Source organism: Bactrocera neohumeralis, chromosome 2, assembly GCF_024586455.1.
Source record: "Bactrocera neohumeralis isolate Rockhampton chromosome 2, APGP_CSIRO_Bneo_wtdbg2-racon-allhic-juicebox.fasta_v2, whole genome shotgun sequence".
Lineage (NCBI taxonomy): Eukaryota > Metazoa > Arthropoda > Insecta > Diptera > Tephritidae > Bactrocera > Bactrocera neohumeralis.
In genome coordinates this window covers 14,390,667-14,410,928 of record NC_065919.1, presented here as the reverse complement: position 1 = coordinate 14,410,928, position 20,262 = coordinate 14,390,667, and the positions used below count along the sequence as shown (strand labels likewise).

The 20,262-nt window shown below is 36.5% G+C and overlaps 2 protein-coding genes across 2 annotated transcripts in view; both read right to left on the bottom strand.

Annotated features, from left to right (window-relative positions):
* Positions 1-13,221, bottom strand: part of LOC126767882 (5'-AMP-activated protein kinase subunit gamma-1) — a 236,166-nt gene extending 222,945 nt beyond the window's left edge. The window contains exons 1-2 of the mRNA XM_050485583.1: positions 13,029-13,221; positions 409-899 (exon numbers count right to left, since the gene is read on the bottom strand). The gene's annotated coding sequence lies outside the window, so the exon portion shown is untranslated. The remainder of the gene's footprint in view (positions 1-408; positions 900-13,028) is intronic.
* A 938-nt stretch (positions 13,222-14,159) lies between these two features.
* Positions 14,160-15,699, bottom strand: LOC126764654 (solute carrier family 35 member B1 homolog). Its single transcript, XM_050482316.1, has 3 exons — positions 15,314-15,699; positions 14,783-15,247; positions 14,160-14,724 (listed from the first exon to the last, which is right to left on the bottom strand). The coding sequence occupies exons 1-3, from the start codon at positions 15,516-15,518 to the stop codon at positions 14,372-14,374; spliced, it is 1,023 nt and encodes a 340-aa protein (XP_050338273.1). The 5' UTR covers positions 15,519-15,699; the 3' UTR covers positions 14,160-14,371.
* Between the last annotated feature and the right edge of the window lie 4,563 nt (positions 15,700-20,262).

Sequence of the window (20,262 nt, the reverse complement as noted above, 5' to 3'; positions counted from 1 at the left end):
ATTTTAAATTACTATTAAAAGTTATTGTCTGTGTAAAAGCTGAAACGCTTGGCTGTAATATGGAAACTGTAGGAAAATTATATTTAGTGACATAAAATAATATATGTATGTATGGTTGTGTATATATAGAGATATGTATGTATATGGTGATATATAAATATTATGCATTTAGATATAACCGAAGTGTTTGCCTGATGTGTGTGTTTATTACGACACTCGATGCCTCATTTAAAATTCTAATTTATGGCATAATATTTACAAGCTTATCAGCGGCGATGGATAACACAAGAAATTCGCTCCGAGTGATGGGCTTCATAAATTGCCCGCCTCTATATGTATAATAAAATTAATAGGCGATAGATGTATGTATGTTTATAAACTACTTTGGAAGCTAAGGAAGCTACTCACCGTTACAATTAGTTGACTGCCACACAATTGGCGGCGGCAGCGGCGAAGAACACTAAGTGAATCAATGAAAAAATCTCTGTTTTTTGTTGGTTTTAAGCTTTTACTGCGGTTTATTTTTTTTTTTTTTAATTTTTTAATGCACGAAATTTACGCGCCGCGGTGTGTACTGTTATTTACGCTTTATATTGCATACGGTTAGTTTCCTCTTTGAGTTGCACTTATGATTTTCAGATATTTTTCATTCCTAGATTCACGTTAGAACGTTTCGATTTTTTTTGTGCTACAGCAGATAATATAATTTAATATTAATAAATCTAATATTTACTAGTTGAATGTGTTGATTTTGTTTAATTTTTGTTGGTTTTTTTTTAATATTTGTCACATAATTTTTTTAATATTTTTTTCTCGTTTTGCAGCACACGACTCTTTAATTAAATAATGGTTTTTCTGAATTTTTTAGTGATTTTTATGCATCATAAACCTTTAAATGGCTATGAAAGCAAATAACATATTACTAAAGTATTCTGAAAGAATTTTTATTTAATTTTTTTGTACTGAAAAATTATTTGAATTCTTTTATAATTATTCAGAAATTTTACCAACTCAGTTAAAGAGCAAATTATCGGAAAGTAGTTATGTATCAATGTTGACTTCTGCTCTGACGTCATAATAGCGCAAGCTTATAATAAATTATAGCAAATATATTTGTATTGATATTGATCCGAATTTTATACGATCACTAACTGTTCTTTCCTGTACAATGATTTTATATACTCCAACTAGACTTTATTAAACATATTATGGGTAACTGACTACATTTAGGATACGATCACACTGCTTCAAAAAAAATATATGTATCTCAATGCGACGATTGATAGCATACGATGATTTTTTGAAAGAGCAAAATAACGAAAAAACGGTTAGAAAATTAAGAATGTAATATCGATTTGATTATTCGTTTGTTTTTGGCAAATCTGAATCGAGTTTAAAATGTATTCTCTCTAATTTTGTAGAGCAGCACTAATTTTTTACGCAATTTTTTTATATTTTATATTTATAACACTTCACAGATAACCGTAACACCATCGCCCATCTTGAGACCCAGCATTGATTTTTGCATAATATTCGACCGAATAGTGGAGAGTCAATTCGGCGTCGTTCACAGCAACTCGGGCTGACGTATGGAACGACTTAGCGCATTTCACGTCGTGATCTTAATTTGAAAGCGTACAAAATACAGCTTGTGCAAGAACTGAAGCCGCTCGACCTTTTCAAGCGACATCGCTTCGCTCTTTGTGCTCTTGAAAAGTTACAAGAAGATCCGACGACGACAACGTTTTCCAGCCAAATTTTGTTCAGCGATAAGACTCATTACTGGCTCAATGGGTATGTAAACAAGCAAAATTGTAACATTTGGGACGAAGAGATTCAATTGCTGCCACTTCATCCAGAAAAAACAACGGCTTGGTGTGGTTTGTGGGCACCACCATCATCGCCATGATAACCGACTATTTGATGCCTGAAGTTGAAGCTCGTGATGTCGGCGACATTTGGTTTCAACAAGACGGCGCCACTTCCATTAATCAATGGATTTATTGAGAGAACACTGAGTAGATAATTATGTGTTATCACACCGTTAGACTTTTTCCTGGGAGGATGTGTAAAGTCTAAGTCTATGCGGACAATCCCGCTACGATTCAGGCCTTGGAGGAAAACATTGCGCATGTCATTCGCCAGTTACCGGTCGAAATGCTCGAAAGAGTTATCGAAAAATTTACTCAATGGATGGACCATGTGAGACGTAGCAGCGGCAAACATTTGAAAGAGATAATCTTCAAAAAGTAAATGCCACAGAATGTTCTTTTGAATAATAATAAACATTTTTTGCTTTTTTTCCGCTGAAAATTGTTACTACAGCGTCTACCAATAGGGATGACTTGATTTTGACAGCTCGTGGCAGCCATGTTTGTTTACGGGTTTGTGTCAAATTTCGTTTGTATGTTCAGTAAGGTTTTCCATTTTATCGTGTTATCTTTCATTTTGGTACAAAGCCTCGAAATATTCTAAGATTATTACGCAAATTCACGGCCTTCGCTGGATATTGTTTTTGTTTTTAACCGAAAAATCATCTCCCCAGATGCGGGCCATTTCTGGCATAAACGACATTGTCGCTTTTGAAGTAAGTCGAATACTCGTGTGGTTCAGGAAACGTGATTGCATCCCCAAAATTTGGTCATTTGATGCGGATTGTGGTGTGGCGGCATCATCAAGCCTTACTTCTTTCGAAATAAGGCAGAAAATACCGTTACTATCAATAGCGAGCGTTATAAGACAATGCTGACATATAATTTCGTTTCCCGGAATTTGATGAAATCGGCTCGGATGAACTACATATATTTCCAACTGTGCAAAGTTGGCGACTCATTAGTTTCGCCTTGAACTCATTCACAGTGCGTTCAGGGCCGGTCATAGAGTGCCTAACCTCAGCAAAATCGAAGGAAATTGTAAAGCTGATGAGCTAGCAAGAAAAGAAATTCTAGAATCGCTATCATTCTAGGGATTGGGTCGGTGCTTCCAGGATACGGAAGTTGTGTTCTACTACTAGATAGCTGTACTTCGTGAAAGCTTGGTCGGCGCTGGGCCACCATCGGCACATGCGCTGTTTCAAAAGCCTTTTGGCCCAAAATCGATCGCAAGAGATCTATTGATCTCTTTTCCCTCAGTAAGGCAATCCTCTCCCTAGTTTTGAGACTTTTAACTGGTCATTGACCTATTGGCGTCCACGCAATATAGCTGTGAATCCTACCAGACGCCATCTGCAGTAGCTGCATGGAAGAAGATGACGTGGTAACAACTCAACACTCCCTTCTTGACTGTCCCGCCTTCGGGAGGTCAAGCCTTAAACACTTGATAGTGAATACATTCAGACATCCCACCGAGCTGACGTGAATGGAAATTAAACGCCTGTGCAAATTTGTATTGGCTACTAAGCCGTTTGCTAATTTATAAGTTCGAACACGGTAGTTCTTCTTTTCTATAGCTTCACAAAGGACTACATATAGTAGTCCATGTGTGATCTTTGATCAGCCATCTAACCTAATCTAACCAGTAACGCTCGAGGCGCTCGAAGACAACGTTCAGCGCACTATAGTCGCAATTTTAGCCGAGGTGCTGCACCGGGTTATTGAAAATTGGCGTAAACTCGTGGAGATATGGAAACGGTGCTGTGCTGGCTATTTGGGCAACATTTTGTTCAAATCATAATTGACATAAAATTATTTGCAAAACAAAAAAAACTAACATTTTGACTAAATATTTTGTTTCATGTTAATATCACATCGTACTTGTTGGTAGACCCTGTATTTTGTAAATTAAAATTTTAACTTATTTTTTTCCTTTTAACTCTCTTTACTAGACACACTGTTAAGATATTACTAATAATTTTTGTTTGCCCTAGGTGCTATATATTGTGTAGTCGAAAAAGTCTTTTCGTATTTTGTCAATAGATGTTTGCTCAGCATTAGTAGTTAATAAATTTATTTTTTCCACAAAACTTTGAACTTTGGTTTTTTTTACTTTATCTTCTGCTCGCTTTACGCAATTTAACAATTAATGATTAATCTTCCACCACTGTATCTGAGAAAAATAACACTTGAACAAATTTTTTCTTTAGTATTTCTAAAAAATTCTTAACTTTTTCACATTTTAATCACTTAGTAGATATTTCACAAAACCAATTTTGCTTATTTGCTTTTCATTTGCAATTTGCCAAGCGTTTTCGTGGCAACACTTCCGAATTTTCGCGAGTTTTCTTGCGCTCTGCAGGCAAAAGCCTGTTAAAAACACACACTCGGCATGCAATTTCGCCACCAACACTGTTGCCACTTGGCAGCTACTGCGACTATTGATTTTGTCTTGGATTTCGTTGTGTTAACTACGCTGCGTTGCGTTGCGGCGTTTTGTTTGCCGAGTTGCCAGCAAAGCTTGAGTTGTTCAAAATTTCCGACACACGCCGTGCCATACTACGACGCCGCACTGCTGCTGCTGCTGTTGCTGCTGCGATTGCAACCGTTGCTGGTACAGTGCAGCACCGGAAACTAACTGCAACGCAACGCAGGCTCTCCACCATGCGCCCTTAACAGCCAGCACACGCACACATTAACACACGCACCTGAAGTTGGCCGCAGGCAAGTGTTTGGTAATCAAGCGTGTCGCTTCTGTGAAGAAATTAAAACACAAACTTCTTGCATTCGATTTATGCAATCTTCTGCCGAGTTTCAACGTTTCTGACGTGCACTTTCACTTTAACTTGTAGATTTCATAAGCATTGGTGCGGTTGAAAAATGTTCATTTCGCTTCTGAAAACACGCTCACTCACAGTTAACCGTTAACTATACGTAATGGCCCAAAAATTTCGGCCGAACTGTGCGCATTAGTCACACTGCACGGAAAATTTCACAAATTTTCAGCGCGTTCACTGTCCAAAATTTTTTGTTTTGAAAAATACTTTTTATTTTGACTTTTATTTTTGCACGAATAACTTTTTGTCTAGCTGCTGTGTGCTGACTTTGAACAGCTGCCGTACATTAGCGTTCGCAAATAATGTTTAGCTCTTCGTTTAAGCATGTGAAAATGCCTAGACTTTTACTTGCTCTGCTCTCCAAGCCTTATGCTCTCTACTTGTCACACTCTCTCTCTTTCTCTCTGCCTTTTAATCGTATGCTAGCCTATACTTTGCATTAGTCGCCCTCATCTTAATTTTATTAATTTTACGCGCTTGCTCTCTCGTGCGCATGTTCTTGCTCTCGTTTCATGTGTTTCACTCTGCCAAATGATTAAAAATAAACACTTGAGTTCATTTACATTTCAACATTTCACGAATTTCTGCAGTTTCACGTTGACGTTACAACATGTTTGCGTTTTTACTGTAGTGACAGTAAAGGAAAATAGAATTATAGAATTTTCTTTCGTTGTACGCTGCGTATGCGTGACCGGGAAAAGACGCACGTGTTTGGCGATTACGTATACGCTATGTAGAACGGTTAGTTAAGTTTTTTTTTTTTATTATTTATTATTTATTTTTTATTTGCTTATCTTTTTGCCCTTCATAACTCAAATTTGGCATTGTCTTTCTAAGAGTCACCTCTAGCAAAAACGTTTTTTATAGTTTCTATTATTGCTTCGGCCAAGATTCTAACTGAGGCGGACACGATATAAGAATGGTATTCCAAGCAAAATGTTCTAAGTAAAGGCTTACAATTTTCTAGTCAAATTTCACGAGACTACTATGCACAGCTCTATAGCACAACTATAGCAAGTGGAGTTAGATTAAGATTGTTTTAATTGAAAGAGTCTCAACCATGAAAGTTGTACATTCTATTCCGACATTTTATATCTGTAGAAACGATTGGTTCCATACGATGCATTAAAAATTATGGCCAGACACAGAGTGATCTAATAACTGATACAGCTTCGATCGCATTTATTCGCATATTATTTCGTTAAGGTCAGTTTTAGACATTCTACTGTCCAAGGATGCTAAAATCTGATGTAAATATTGGGAAATTTTCAAAAAACTTCAACTTATTTTTTTTTATATTTATAATGAACTTTAGTGAACCAAATATGTACCATTTTTTCCATTTTTCCGCTAGAGTCATTATGCCATCAGTGTAAAACTTTTCTGGTTTCTCGGCGCAAAACTGCGACAAGTAATTTTCACAGACTTCTCTTGAAGTCAACTTTACTACATTAAGAGAGTTCTGCATTGACCGAAACAAATGCTAGTCCAATGGTGCAATGTCAGGGCTATATGGTGGAGGCATCAAAAGTTCCCAGCAGAGGTCTCCCAGTTTTTGCCAAGTCATCAAATATGTGTATGGTCTAGCGTTGTCCTGATGGAAGACGAAGCCCTTTCTGTTGATCAGTTCTGGCCATTTTTTCGATTGCGTGCTTCAATCTCATCAATTGTTGACAATAAAATGTAGAATCAATCGGTCGACCAGACGGTAGTAGCTCATAGTGAATGATTCCTTTCCAATCTCACCAAACACTCAGCATAACCTTTCGAGGCGTCAATCCTGGCTTTGTGACCATTTGTTGAGCTTCACCACGCTTGGACCATGATCTTTTTCGCACATTATTGTCGTATTTGATCCACTTTTCGTCTCCTGTTACCATTCGCTTCAGAAATGGTTCAATTTCATTTCGTTTCAGCAAAGAATCGCAAATTTTACTACCCAATATGTGAACCTTAAAACTAAAACTCGAAATTAATTGTTGTGGAGATTTAGAAATCACAAAAGCATTATTTCCATCCACTTCAAACTCGACCAACTCTATTTGGTGGAAGATTTTAGATATCTTAACAAATCTTATAATGAAAAAGTTATTTTTAACAGGGTTTACCAAATTTCGACCTCCATTTGACAATGATAAAATACTGTTTTTTCAATGGAACCACTTTAAGATTCAACAAAATCGGTTTGTTTTCCATATGATCTGGGTAGGTAGCTAGGTTGAATGGCAGTATCACAACGCACCTATGCCTTTCGGAGGCCCATTGTGATATCACCGGAACTAAAGTCTCCTCACTCTACTGGCTCTTCCCTCTGAACCAACCCGTGCTTCTGTTTTATTTGAGCAACCTCCGAGACGTTGTCAAGAAACTTTCGACCGATAGTTGCGTTTCGTTTTCTATATAGAGCTTTACAATCGCACAGAAGATGCTTAATAGTCTCCTCCTCTTCTACCTCCTGACAGCTTCTACAATAGTCGTTATAAAGCGTTCCAAGTCTCCAGGAGTGTCTGCTTATTAGACAGTGACCTGTTAGTACTCCAACTAGAGTTCTTATATTACTACTTTTAAATTTTAACATTCAGCTTGTGCTAGTCCATTCATGTCATGATTGCCTGCTTGTTGAGCAAGTCAGGGACTGATTCCACCGAGACTCAGCTAAATTTTTAACATATTTGTCGATGAGATATCAGCAAGTAGCAAGAGGCATAAAACCTGTGATAGTCTAATTGTGTCCTGTTCTGAACTTACAACTGCTTCATCAGTTTTCTGGGATATCACTGATGTCCTGGAACCCATTACAGACATTCTTTCACTAACTTAGACGGAACACTAAGAGATTTTAGTGCTCTCAAATCCCCCTGGTAACTGTGTAGAGATATATTCCTTGCTGTGATGCCATTTTCCTCAACTTAAATTTTGGAATTTGTAATAATTTTACAAAAATAATCGAAATTAAAAAGTATCAAACAAAAAGGAACTAAAATATATCCAATAACATAAAAGAAATTGTCAAATAATAACGGCTCGCCCAATTTCCAACACTCATCTTTATCTTTCAAGAATGCAGCATAACTGATAAAGCCTTAAAGTATGCTCCGCAACAGTCACCTAACGGTAACCAGTTAAATTTTGTTAAAGTGTACGGAGAGAGAGAGAGAGAGTAGCGAGAGATATGCATACGTGAAGAGAGTATAACAGCACAATGACGCAAAAACAAAGCATGTGCGCAAGGCAGCCGAGCCGTCCAAGCAAGTGGAAAATAAATAACAATAACAAAAACGAAAATGCAAAAACAAGTTCGACCAAGATAACCAAAATAAAGCGTAGTGTCGTGGTTTGACTCACTGGCCGTTGGCTGCGGGCTGCCAGCGATGAACTCTGTCTGCATAAGCGTGTATGATATACATACATATGTATATACATATATGTGTATACATATGTGTGTGTGTGTGTTGGTCTGTTATAAAACACGTGAGCACGCCTGAGGGTTGAACCGAAGAGTGGGTGGTGGGCGAGTGGTTGGCGCGCCCCACAGCAAGTTGAATGTGTGGCACAGTTGTTGTTGTGTTTGTTGTTGGCTGCACGTTGACGACGAAAGAATGCAATTAATGCAACATTGCTGCGCTGCATTTGGTTATATCGCAAAATGTTGTAATATTTTTATGTGCATTTTTGGTGATGGCAATAAAAATGAAGATAGTAATTCCATTAATTACTCTGGGTTGAGATCACCAGCGCGCGATTGGGGCAAATATTAGTCACGGTGTTAATTTCAGGAATTTCACAAACGCTTGCACATTTTTTGCGCGAAAACGAAAGGGTTGCAAATGCAACGCGAGGCGTGAGTGGTGAGCGCTGAGTTTGTTTATTAGCACAGACGCGCTTGTGTGGCAGGTGAGTCATCGCTGCAGGCAGCAAGCCAGGCCAGCGTGTTGCATGACTGCCGGCTTACATTGCATTTTATCATAAGATGTGTATGCATGTATGTATGTGTGCATATGTGTGAAATGTCATGAATGCGCCAATATTAATTATTGCGTTAATTGAGCGAATATTCATTCTCGTATATGTATGTGTATATTTTTTTTTGCCCATTACTTTTTAAAATATTATTTTTTGCTCATAATTTTGTACTTTGCATTTTGGCCGCTCTGGCCTTCGCACACGCAGCATTGCAATCTATCAATCCATCAGTCGGCCAACTGGCCCTCAAGCTTTTGATGAGTCTGTGTGCCTGCTAATCTATATGTGGCCCCATTCAATTCATGACTGCCATGTTGATACATACATATGTATGTACATATATACACATCATATACTATATGCATCTACCCATATGTATGTATGTATGTGTATGTTTTTGCAATTTTGCGTGTTTACACATTCGCCTCGAACGAATTGTTCAATTCATTTCAATTAATTTTTATTGAAATTGATGCACACCGGCTGTCAATAAAATTAAAAGGAAAATCTCGTTAAAATGCAAATATTTTCCAAATTCACAGTTTTCTTTAAATTTTGACATTTTAAGTAAAACATAAATTCATGACAGCTAATCATAATAAAAGTGAAATTTCCATGTTAAATTAGGTATTTATTGATTTTTTCATTTCCCAGCTGCGCTAACGACAGCTTCAAGTAAATTTTTGTTTTACCCTAAAGTCGCTTGACGCACATTTTGACTTTCAGCGCTTATTTGTTTTCGTTTTTAGTTCTTCTTTACTTAAATTATTTTGTGTATTTATAGCGCGAGCAAATGGTGGGCGTGCCAAGTATGTAGTGCTGACGCTGTTGATGTTTGCTCCTAGTATTGGCCGCATGTGACCAATGACATCATAGCGAAAACGCTGTCAGGAGAGAATCATCGCAAGCAAAGAAAAAATTTTAATTGAACAAAAAATTGTGTCGTGCGTTAGACAAAGAATTGCGCAAAAAATAATTGTTGCATTGAAAAGTGTCTTGAATTTGCACATTTACAAGTTGTCTGTGCCATTGGGGGTCTAAGACAAGCGGCATAACACTTTCAGTATTTGGCGCAAGCACTTGCACAAGCATATACATATGTACTACATATGCAGTCTTACAAACACATTAAAGCAGCAAAAGTGTGGTATGCCAGCTTTTCTCTCTTAGTTTACTTTTTTTGAGATTTTGGTATTTTGATTTGATTTTTTACTTTTTTTAAGATTTTTTTATCTTGATTCGATTTTGTTAACATTTTTTGAAATTTCGGTATTTTCATTTGATTTTTTAATTTTTTTTTTTAATTTTGGTATTTTAATACGATTTTTTACTATTTTTTTGAGATGTTTGTGTTTTGATTTGATTTTTAATAGCGTACGTTTTACTATTTGCAGGTTTTTTTTAACTTACTTTAAAATCAATTACGTCTATTTACCTCAAATAAAATTGAAGCGTGCTCGTTTTTTACTTAAATGGCACAACATTGTCTTAAAACATTCGTTTACTCGCTTTTTGTTTTGTTATACCCTGAACAGGTTATATGTACTTAGTTCGCCACGAAGTTTGTAACACCCAGAAGGAAACGACGGAAACCAAAAAAGTAAATATATAAATAATCAGCGTGACGTGAAAAAAAATTAGACGCTCAGATTTTGAGATAATATTCTGAAATTTTGAACATAATCTTTTCTCCACCAAAGCTGCCTATATCGGACCAGATAGCATATAGCTGTCATACCAGTCAAAATCGAGTTCTTGTTTGGAAAACTTTTTAAAAAAGTTGGCATGAATTATAGTTTAAGTTAACATTATAATCTCAAAAAAAAATATTCAGATCAGACCACTATAGCATAAAGCTGTCGTACAAACTGATCAATCAAAATGAAGCACATGTAAAGAAAACTTGTTTATTTCACAAGATGTCTTCACAAAAATTTGACATAGATTATTATTCGAGGCAACACTAAGATCTCCGTACAAATTATTTAAGTCGGACCACTATAGCTTATAGCTGCCATACAAACTGACCGTTCAAAAAAATAATTGCTATAAGACGCACTTGTGAAGGGTATTATTGCTTTGGTGCAGCCGATGTTAATGTTTTTTTCTGATTTTGCATTTAATTTATTTTTATTTTTTATTATTTGCTTTGACTATTTTTAGTACATTTGCTTAGTGACTATGCTTGACGGTTCTGCTTTGTTATTTAAACATTAAATTGATTTCGAGCGATGTCGCAATGAAAGTGAGGGAAGAAAAATTTACACGCTAGCGACCATTATCACCATCGCTCATCACACTGCCTTCAACGCGATATGCCACGCGAGTCGTTGGCTATTGTTCTTACATAAACAAGTCGAAAGACAAATTATGTTATAACTTTTATAAAATATTAAAAGAAAAAAATTAAACATTTTAATTTTTTCGATTTGTTATTTTATGAAAACTTTAAATTTCATTTCGAAAAAATTTTGCTGACAATCAAAATATAATCACGCCCAGGCCTTTGTAATCAGCGAAAAAGTAAACACTGTATTAATAACGTAAATTCGCGCATTCTCTCTGCACTAGAGAAAAAATTAATTGTGTCACTTTTTATCAGCTAGAAATTTTATAGACTGCATAAACACTGTATCCATGCTATTAATAATAATATTCAGCGCTCGAAAATAGACATGCGGCATGCCATTGCAATCTAGGTATTAGTTTCACCGAAAAATCGAACTTATCACTTTCTATGAAATACCCCAGCGAGTGAACCTATTGATTATACTTGCTGATACAACAGCTGAACACCCTGACAAAGCAATGCAAACGCTAAAACAACGCAAATACTCACAGAAATACATAAATATGTATTGATATAAGAAAACACCAAAATGGCATGGCTGCTTTCGCTAATTTTAATCGCGTCGATATGTAATAAATTATCAATAATAAATTATAATATTTACGTTTATGGTCGACGACAAGTGTGAGGCTTTTATTATTGTAAGCGAAGTGATAAGCGGGCGAAACGAACGCGCAGATATTCTTTGGCACGGTTAATATTATTCACGTTTCTTTATATACGACCGTACTGTGTACAAAAATATTTTATTTTCTGTAAAAACACGTAAATTATTGATTTTTGCATGACAGCAATACAAACAATTCGCTTTAATTTGTCAGATGAGCAATCATATCACATCACTATATTGTACATACTAGTTGTTTATAAAAGTTAGGTTAGGGGTACACTCAATTTGATGGCATTTCCTGCAGCTTATTTTAGTCACACTAATCTCTACTACTGACTAAACTTTGCCAAAATGTATGGCATATTATCTTACTTGTATTAGATACAGACATTGTATGTACATACATAAACACATAAATTATATTTTAGTTGCACTTGAAATAGTTTTCACAAAATTCAATTTCAGCAACTCGTTTAAATGCTGTAACAGCGCACAAACAATAACAATCGTTTGTTTGCGGAAGCTAACCGGTAAACGATATTAACGTTCGGCATTCGCCGGTTATGTTTGCATGAACACAAACATGCATACACATGCTTGTACTTGCACAAATTAACTTCCTCTGCTCTCAATATGCTCTACTAGCCCAAGGAAATGTATGTAACTGTGTGCAAAAATGTTAAAGAGATGTCAATGCATTTGACAGACAACGGTCGGCTTAGTGACAGTCTAATAACAGCAACAACAACTTGTGTAAAGTAACGACTTTTTGTAGCAACATGCCAAAAGCGCTGACACTATCGTTGCTGGCTGCCTTATTTTTCTACTCTTTACATAAGTACATATTTACTTTTTAATTTTTTGTTTTTAATTGTCACATTCATGCCTTTGTTCTGATGGTGATAATTAACCGACAGCCCCTGGAGGGGCGTAAAGGCGTCGCAACGCTTTGCTACTTAACGCTAATTAAAGAGCGTATAGCTAATAAATTGTATTTATTTAGTTGCTGAACTGCAAATATTATTTACACAATACAGATTTTAAAACTATACACTTTTTTGTAGTGCTGAATTAACGCGTATAATCTTTAACCACAAGTAATATGCACGAATCACTTAAAAAACGGCACTAAATGTAATGATTTTCCAGCGTACAACTGACAAACCGTTGCAGCACCAATTGCTCACTGGACGGCCTATTGGAGCGAGTGGCGGCCACAAGCAGGTCAGGCAAACATACTCTATGCACATATGTATAGACACACAAGCACACACATCGTTATTCAATTCGCAGCCTCAGCCCAAGCTTCAGCCTCTTTTCTTCTTATCGCCATTAATGTATTGGCATCTTCGCTAAACTTTTCTTTTCATTTTATTTCATTTGCAATAATCACCTACTTCACCACATCACATGCGCTGTTGTGTACTCGTTTTCATTTATTTTCATTTAGCAAATATATGTTTTATTATTTTTACACAAGACGTTCGTTTGCAATTTTTTAAAAACTATAGGATTTTTCCTGTTGTAAGGCTATTGCACACACGCACACACTACGTTATAAATATTTATGTGAATATGACAGCAAAGGTGCTTTTCTGCTTGCACTCAAATGGCGAAATGTCAAAGGAAAACTGTTCATTCACTATTTTGTGTGTAGTTTTGCGTCTATTGTGAATGATATATTATTTACTGTTTAACTCACTTCCTGTTATCCGTTTTATATACGGCCAGAGAACCAGCAGAGAACGTTGAATATAATACACCAGAGCATAAGTGGAAGAATAAAACAGAGAAGTTTGAAAATTATACTCTCTGTTGACGGGCGGTTGGGATATGCGCAGAGAACGTGGAAATATCTGTACATAATACATGTATGTATAAATAAATCTACGTACTCTCATATACATATGGAGGAATAGAAGGACAGTGGAATTCAAACTGGCAGTTCACAATTAAAATAAGCAACAACACGCGCGCTTCCGCAGCATTAGAAAAAATTAAAGATTTTTATATACATTTTTTTATTAAACAAGTTTAGTGCAATCATATTTCTTCCGTGTTTAACCCACTGTTTTTCTAACTAGATAAACATTCGATGTTTTCATTCAACTTGTTAATTTTTGAAAACAAGTGAGAGTTAGAGATGTGCTTTTGTGCTCGGGATTAGTGATAGGTAAGTTATATTCTATGTTCTACTTCCTTACCCGTAACTAAAAGGTATTAGTTCCCGGTAACAACAATCCAACAAACGTTATGTAGAAGTGTTATTGTTATGGCAGCGTAAATCTTTTCCCCGCAAGCCGTTGAGTCACCGTGTGACCATATGACCAGATGTAAATCTGAATCCAACTGCAAAGACTTGACTGCCGGCAAAGCGATATAGAATAATCAATGTTTCTAGTCATACATATGCACATACATATATTCGAAATTGGAGGTTAGTTAGAAATGCGAAATGAGTTATATACAAAATTTAGCAATAATAATTTATTTAGTGATTAAAAATAAATTCTTATATATTTTTTCCTATTTTATTTGTACAAAAAATATATTACTACCTTCAAAAAAAAGAGAAAGTAGTGAGACCAAACTTAATTGAAATTTTACTTTATACATCGTAAACACTATTATTTTAAATATGGAAGTTATCTGTTAAATGTTTAAATATATCATTGATATATCTAGTAATTTAAAAATAATATATAAAATTTTATATAATCTAAACTATTTCATCTAAATCCTATGATATCAACTTTTTCTTGTCATCCGCAAGATCTCCTTCAGCTTTCTTTGCAGCTGCAGTTTTCTTCTCATTTCCCTTGCCATAGAACATATCAAAGAACAGCGCTGCAAAAACCAACAATGCGCCGAACCACTGTCGCGGTATCAACACATTGCCAAAGAACAATACCGAACATAACACGGTGAAGAATTTACGCGTTGTCGTCACCACAGAACAGGCGAGTGGTCCGAATTTGGCAACCATAAGAAAGATAAATAATTGACCTATAGCACCACATAATGCAAGCATTGCTAAATGGCTCCACAGTTCAGGGTGACGTGTAGCGAAATGGATAAATTCCTTAGCTTCACCTATATGAGAAATAGTTTTTTATTTAGCGTATTTAGCTGGTCTTACAACTGAACTTACCTGTCAAAATTGTAGCAAAACTTAGCATAATGGTGCTCCAAAAATTCATAGCAAACATCATTTGCTGTCCAGATGGTGCGCTCGATGCACGCATTCTCTCCTGCACTGCACCGGTTAATCCATCCATAGCCAAACTCAGAAATAACAGAAGTTCTCCCAAACCCGTAGTTTCTTTTGGTAAATGTGCAATTTGGCTTTCTTTATACATAAAAAGCACTACACCCACAACTATAGTTATAACACAAGCGTAACGCACCCATGAATAGGATTTGCGTCCAATTAAAACACCTAATATCATTACTGGAATCGGTTTGGCTGATTTTCCTACCACCTGTGTGGGGTACGGCACCCAACGCAGTGCCATATTAGACGATATCATAGCTAATAAGTAGGTGAGCGCACAGACAGCATAGTAACCCGAGTGTGTTTGATCCTCTTTTTTTGTTTTTTTGGCCCATAACATACCTTTTGAGAAAAATCAATTAATTAATAACGACTGTAATGTACTTTATTCCATAGCGTTCTTCTTACCTTTGGCAAAAATGAAATTACAAAAACATTGCACCCACACTAAAGCCAGAACATATGTGAAGCGCTCACCTACTTTACCATCTTCATTGGGTTCATTACCATACCGGCCCCGTGTGATTTTCTCCTGCACAATTCCGAATAGAAAGTAGCAAAAGAAAATACTCAATGAGTACACAAGAAAACTACTCTTTTCTGGTATTTTCATTGCTTTTTTTGTTTTGCTCGATTGCTGACTTCAGTAAAATATCGTATACTTTGCTCGCAATTAGTATAGAATCTACTGCGATTTTTTTGGGAACAATGATCTTTTTTACTTTCGATGCACACGTCAGAAGTTTTTTAAAAACTTTAATTTCTGCGTTCGGCAAAAGACGCTACGTCAATTTATGCGAATGTCAAAATCAGCTGTTTTGGTTAATTCATGGTGTTGCCACAGCGCTGTTGAATGCGGTGGCAAATGTGAGTTACCGGACTTATACCGTTTGAATGTGATATCCGCTCTTTGTGTCAGATAAATTCTACGGTATGCTCAGAGAACGTAAATTATATGACATACGTTCTCTGGTATGCTTGACGTAGATGTCGTTATAGCTTTATCAAATAACAATAATTTTCTGAGTTAGTGTATGTCTTGACTTTCACAACTTATAACGGTAAGCCGTTATCATGCTTACTTTTTTATTATTACTCGTTGCAATCGCATTCTAACGAATTGTAAAAATAAATATCACACTTTTGGATATTTGTAGAAATATTCATTGTTAATTGTCAGTCTCGGAAAAAAGACATTGTTTCAACAGTAGCTCTTTAAAAAGTGGGTAGAAATTTGCATTGTACTCTTGAAAAAAGGATAATGATTTTTAATATGCATAAAAAATTCAAAATTCCATCTCAGATTGCCAAATTTATGAATTGTTGGAAGAAACGCCATAAATTTTGTTAAAAAGATCCTAATTTGCTGGAAAATCCGGAGAGCCCTTGCTCGTAAATTATGGCAGAAATAAATGAGAAAATGGGGTTTAGCGACTCCCCAATTTGATACCAATTTTCTGAAAAATTAAAAAAAAAAGAATCCGTAGAGCCCTTCCCCGTATAACAACAGAAGATGCAAAGCTGTTCCTTTTAAATCTTTCCGTGAAGTTGTGGCTGAAATAAATGAAAAATTCGGGTTTAGCAACTCCACTAGACTTGTACGAAGGCGTCTCAATGATGCTCAGTTGTTTGGACATATGAGTCGAAAAAAAACATTGCCCTTCAAAAGAAGTAATATACTATAACGCGGCTGAACTTTGCCAAAGAACAATTAGGAAAGAATGTAAAATTTTGGGATAATAATACTTTGGAGTGTGAAACAAAGGTTAATCGCATTATATCTGATGACAAACAATAGTTCATCGCACCAGATGTCAGGTATATAATTCCAGATGTACCACAAAAACCTTCAAGCGCGACGATGGAGGCGCGATTGTCTGGGGTGCGTTTTCCTTGTACGGCACTGGTCCATTGGAAGACAGAATGGACCAATTTTCATACCTCAATATTCTCAAAAATACAATGAAATCATTCGCGTTCGAATCGATGCCTGTGAATTGTTTTTATGTCTGAGCATGATCCAAAGCACGCAGCTAAAAATAAAAATAATAGACTCACTGCAGAAAGCTGAGGACATCAAGAGCTGGCCAGCGCAAAGTCCCAACGCAAACCTTATTGAAAATTTATGGAGTGATGTTGAAATAAAAATTCTTCTTCTTTTTATTTACCAGCGTAGGCACCGCTTACCCGGTTTTAGCTGAGTTAACAACAACAGCGCGCCTGTCGTTTCATCGTTTCGCAATATGGCGCGAATTGGAGATTCCAAGTGAAGTCAGATCCTTCTTCACTTAGTATTTCCAATGGAGTGGAGGTCTTTCTCTGCTTCCCCCAGCGGGTACTGCGTCGAATACTTTCAGAGCTGGAGTGTTTTCGTCCATTCGGACGACATGACCTAGCCAGCGTAGTCGCTGTCTTTTATTCGCTAAACTATGTCAATGTCGTTGAATACTATATCTCATACAGCTCATCGTTTCATCGAATGCGATATGCGCCTTGGCCAATGCACAAAGGACCATAAATCTTCCGCAGAACCTTTAATTGTTTCCATATTTCCACACTACACCAAACATTTAGAGAACTTAAGGGGTTACGTGCGTTTCCTCGGTTAAAAACCAGCCTTTTTTCAAAAATTTTTTTTGAAAAATTTGAAACAAAATATTTTAAGCTCGGCCATTGCGAGGCTATTTCCTGTTACTCCTCGGAGAAAAGATGCGCCCAGTCGTCTAAAATGAAAAAATACGTGTTTTAGTTAAAACCTTAACTTAGAACTGGGACGAAGGAAAACAAAAACTGAAAATTAGATTTTTGCAGACATTTTTACAAAAAAAATAAAATTTCAGTAAAAATTTTGCGACATTTTTTTTTTCAAATAACTAATTGAAATCGAAAAAAGAGTTCTTCATCCAAGCCCTTAAGAATTGTATCCCAAATCTTCTTTTTCTTCTGAAATCTTGCCATCCGACTTTAAAAACACAGCTTCGAGAAAAGCGCGTTTAAAGACGGCGTACTTCGCCTAGCTAGCCTCGAGCGCAGAGGTTCTCAAGGCTGTATCTCCGAAACTATTACTCGGGTGTTGGAACTCGAATGTAGGACAATATTCTAGAGGTATTGTAGAATTTAATAAGACAATAAAAAATTCGATTTTTTGAAACCCGTAAACCAATGTGATCCCTTAAAGCTCTCTTGTACGCTTCTCTAAATTCTATAAATCCCTTACTTTGTATCTTGAATGTTTAAAGATTTCTTCCGAATAATCGCTAACTTCATAATAAATTTTTTCGAATGAAAAATAATACGAACATTAATAATTTTCAGCAGACCGGAAATAATTAGCCGCACCATTTCACCCAACCAGCGCTGCAAACTCAAAAAATCGGTCATTATATTCCAATATAGCACACATTATATTTTATTATATAATAAATATGTATATACATACACACAAACATATGAATATAGTCTAAAAAACGCAATTTTCTACTCCCCCTCTTCCATAAACGGTCATACATGTATAGAGGGATGATGAATCCAGGTGTTCAATAAATTTGTTAGTTCGGCAGGCGATAAGAAATATTTGTGGCGGCTAACATTCGAACACATCTCAACAAACATATGTGTATGTATGTATGTATTGTAATGTGGTAAGGGAGGTGGGAAGAGGTGGCGTTGGTGGTTGGAAATAGCGAATGTAACAAAGTGTATTTTTAACCCTAGTTGACATGTGCACAAGTGCAACAATTATCACTACAAAAACAAAGGTTACCTGTTAGTCTTTTTTTTACTTCTAATATTTTTGTTGCTTTATTAATAGTTATTGTAATACTTTGTATGTACGTCGGGGAGAGGTATGCGTGCTTTTAGTGGGTGGAGGCCAATAATTTTTTTTTTGTTACGCAAAGGAAATCATAATTATACGCTCAGCGGGGCAATATGTCATTAAAATATATTTGTAAGAAGGTAGGTTAAGGAATGGGTGACATATTGCAGCAAATAGAAATTATGTTTTTTAATTGTTGAGCAGTTCGGAATCTCCAACTGGGAAGTATTCGATCAGATTGTTTCCTTAAGCCTGGGCTATAAATATGCAACTCCAAAAGATTGGAGAAACACGTTAGAGTCAGCATTTCACTTTTTTATCTTCATAATGACGCAATAACTGCCTGAGCCTGAGTCGTCTCAGTCGAGTTAGTCTTCAATTGACTAATCTAATTTCTTTTTGTGCAAGCGATCCTTAGCGAATTTCTGAGCTTCAGATACTGAATAAAGTTTCAGGGAGAATCAGTTCGATAGTCTTGTCTCTCTTCAGCTCACTTTCAACAAATTTTGTACAATTTCACAGCTGGCACATAATGCTTTATGTTACTCAATAAAATTTCCTAGAAAAAAGCTGAACCAATGCTACACTTCCTTCTCTGAAGTTCCGCTTAAAATCCACTATATTTTCGCAGTTGGTACCACTTCATTCTTCTTCTTCTTCTTTACTGACGTAGACACCGCTTACACGATTATGGCTGAGTTAATAACAGCGTGCCAGTTGTTTCTTCTTTTCCCTATTTGGTGCCAATGTGAGATATCAAGTGCAGCCAGATCCTTCTCCACCTGAACTTTCCAACGGAGCGGACGTCTTCCTCTTCCTCTAATTCCACCGACGGGTACTGAATCGAAAACCTTCAAAGCTGGAGTGTTCTCTTCATCCTGGCCGCATGACGTAGCTACGCAGCCGCTGTCTCTTGATTCGCTGAGGATTCGCAAAGGACCATAAATCTTCCGCAAAATCTTTCTCTCGAAGACTCCTAAGGCCGACTCATCAAATGATGTCATTGTCCATGCCTCTGCACCATATAGCAGGACGAGAATAATGAATGACTTACATAAGTTCGCCGAGATAGGATTTTACTTTTCAATTGCATATTCAGTCTGAAGTAGCACCTGTTGGCTAGAGTGATTCTGCGTTGGATTTCAAGGAACAATATCATCCTGGTGTTGATGCTGGTTCCAAGATAGACGAAATTGTCTACGACGACGATTGTATCTTCTCTATTAACATCTGCAGCTCGTATTCTTTTCGCCAGTAATAAATTGAAGAGGTCACACGATAGCGAATCTCCTTGTCTGGAACTTCGCTTGGTATCGCACGTCTCGGAGAGGTCCTTCCAAATTCTGACGGAGATTTTGGTGTTGTTCAGACATAGCAGCATGGAGACAGTTCCTTTTCGTACTGTCGAAGGTGGCTTTAAAATTAACGAAGAGGTGCTTTGTGTCGACCTTCCTTTCACGGATCTTTTCCAAGGTTTGCAACTTGGTGAAAAGCTGGTCGATAGTAGATTTTCCAGGCCTGAAACCGCACTGATAAGGTC

Bases quoted from the DNA above. Each gene is read 5' to 3' on its own strand.
- LOC126764654 (XM_050482316.1), bottom strand. From the start codon at position 15,518: ATGAAAATACCAGAAAAGAGTAGTTTTCTTGTGTACTCATTGAGTATT. The intron at 15,248-15,313 runs GTAAGAAGAACG...TTTTCTCAAAAG, and splicing joins TAATTTCATTTTTGCCAAAG to GTATGTTATGGGCCAAAAAA. The intron at 14,725-14,782 runs GTAAGTTCAGTT...TTTCTCATATAG, and splicing joins TTTTGCTACAATTTTGACAG to GTGAAGCTAAGGAATTTATC.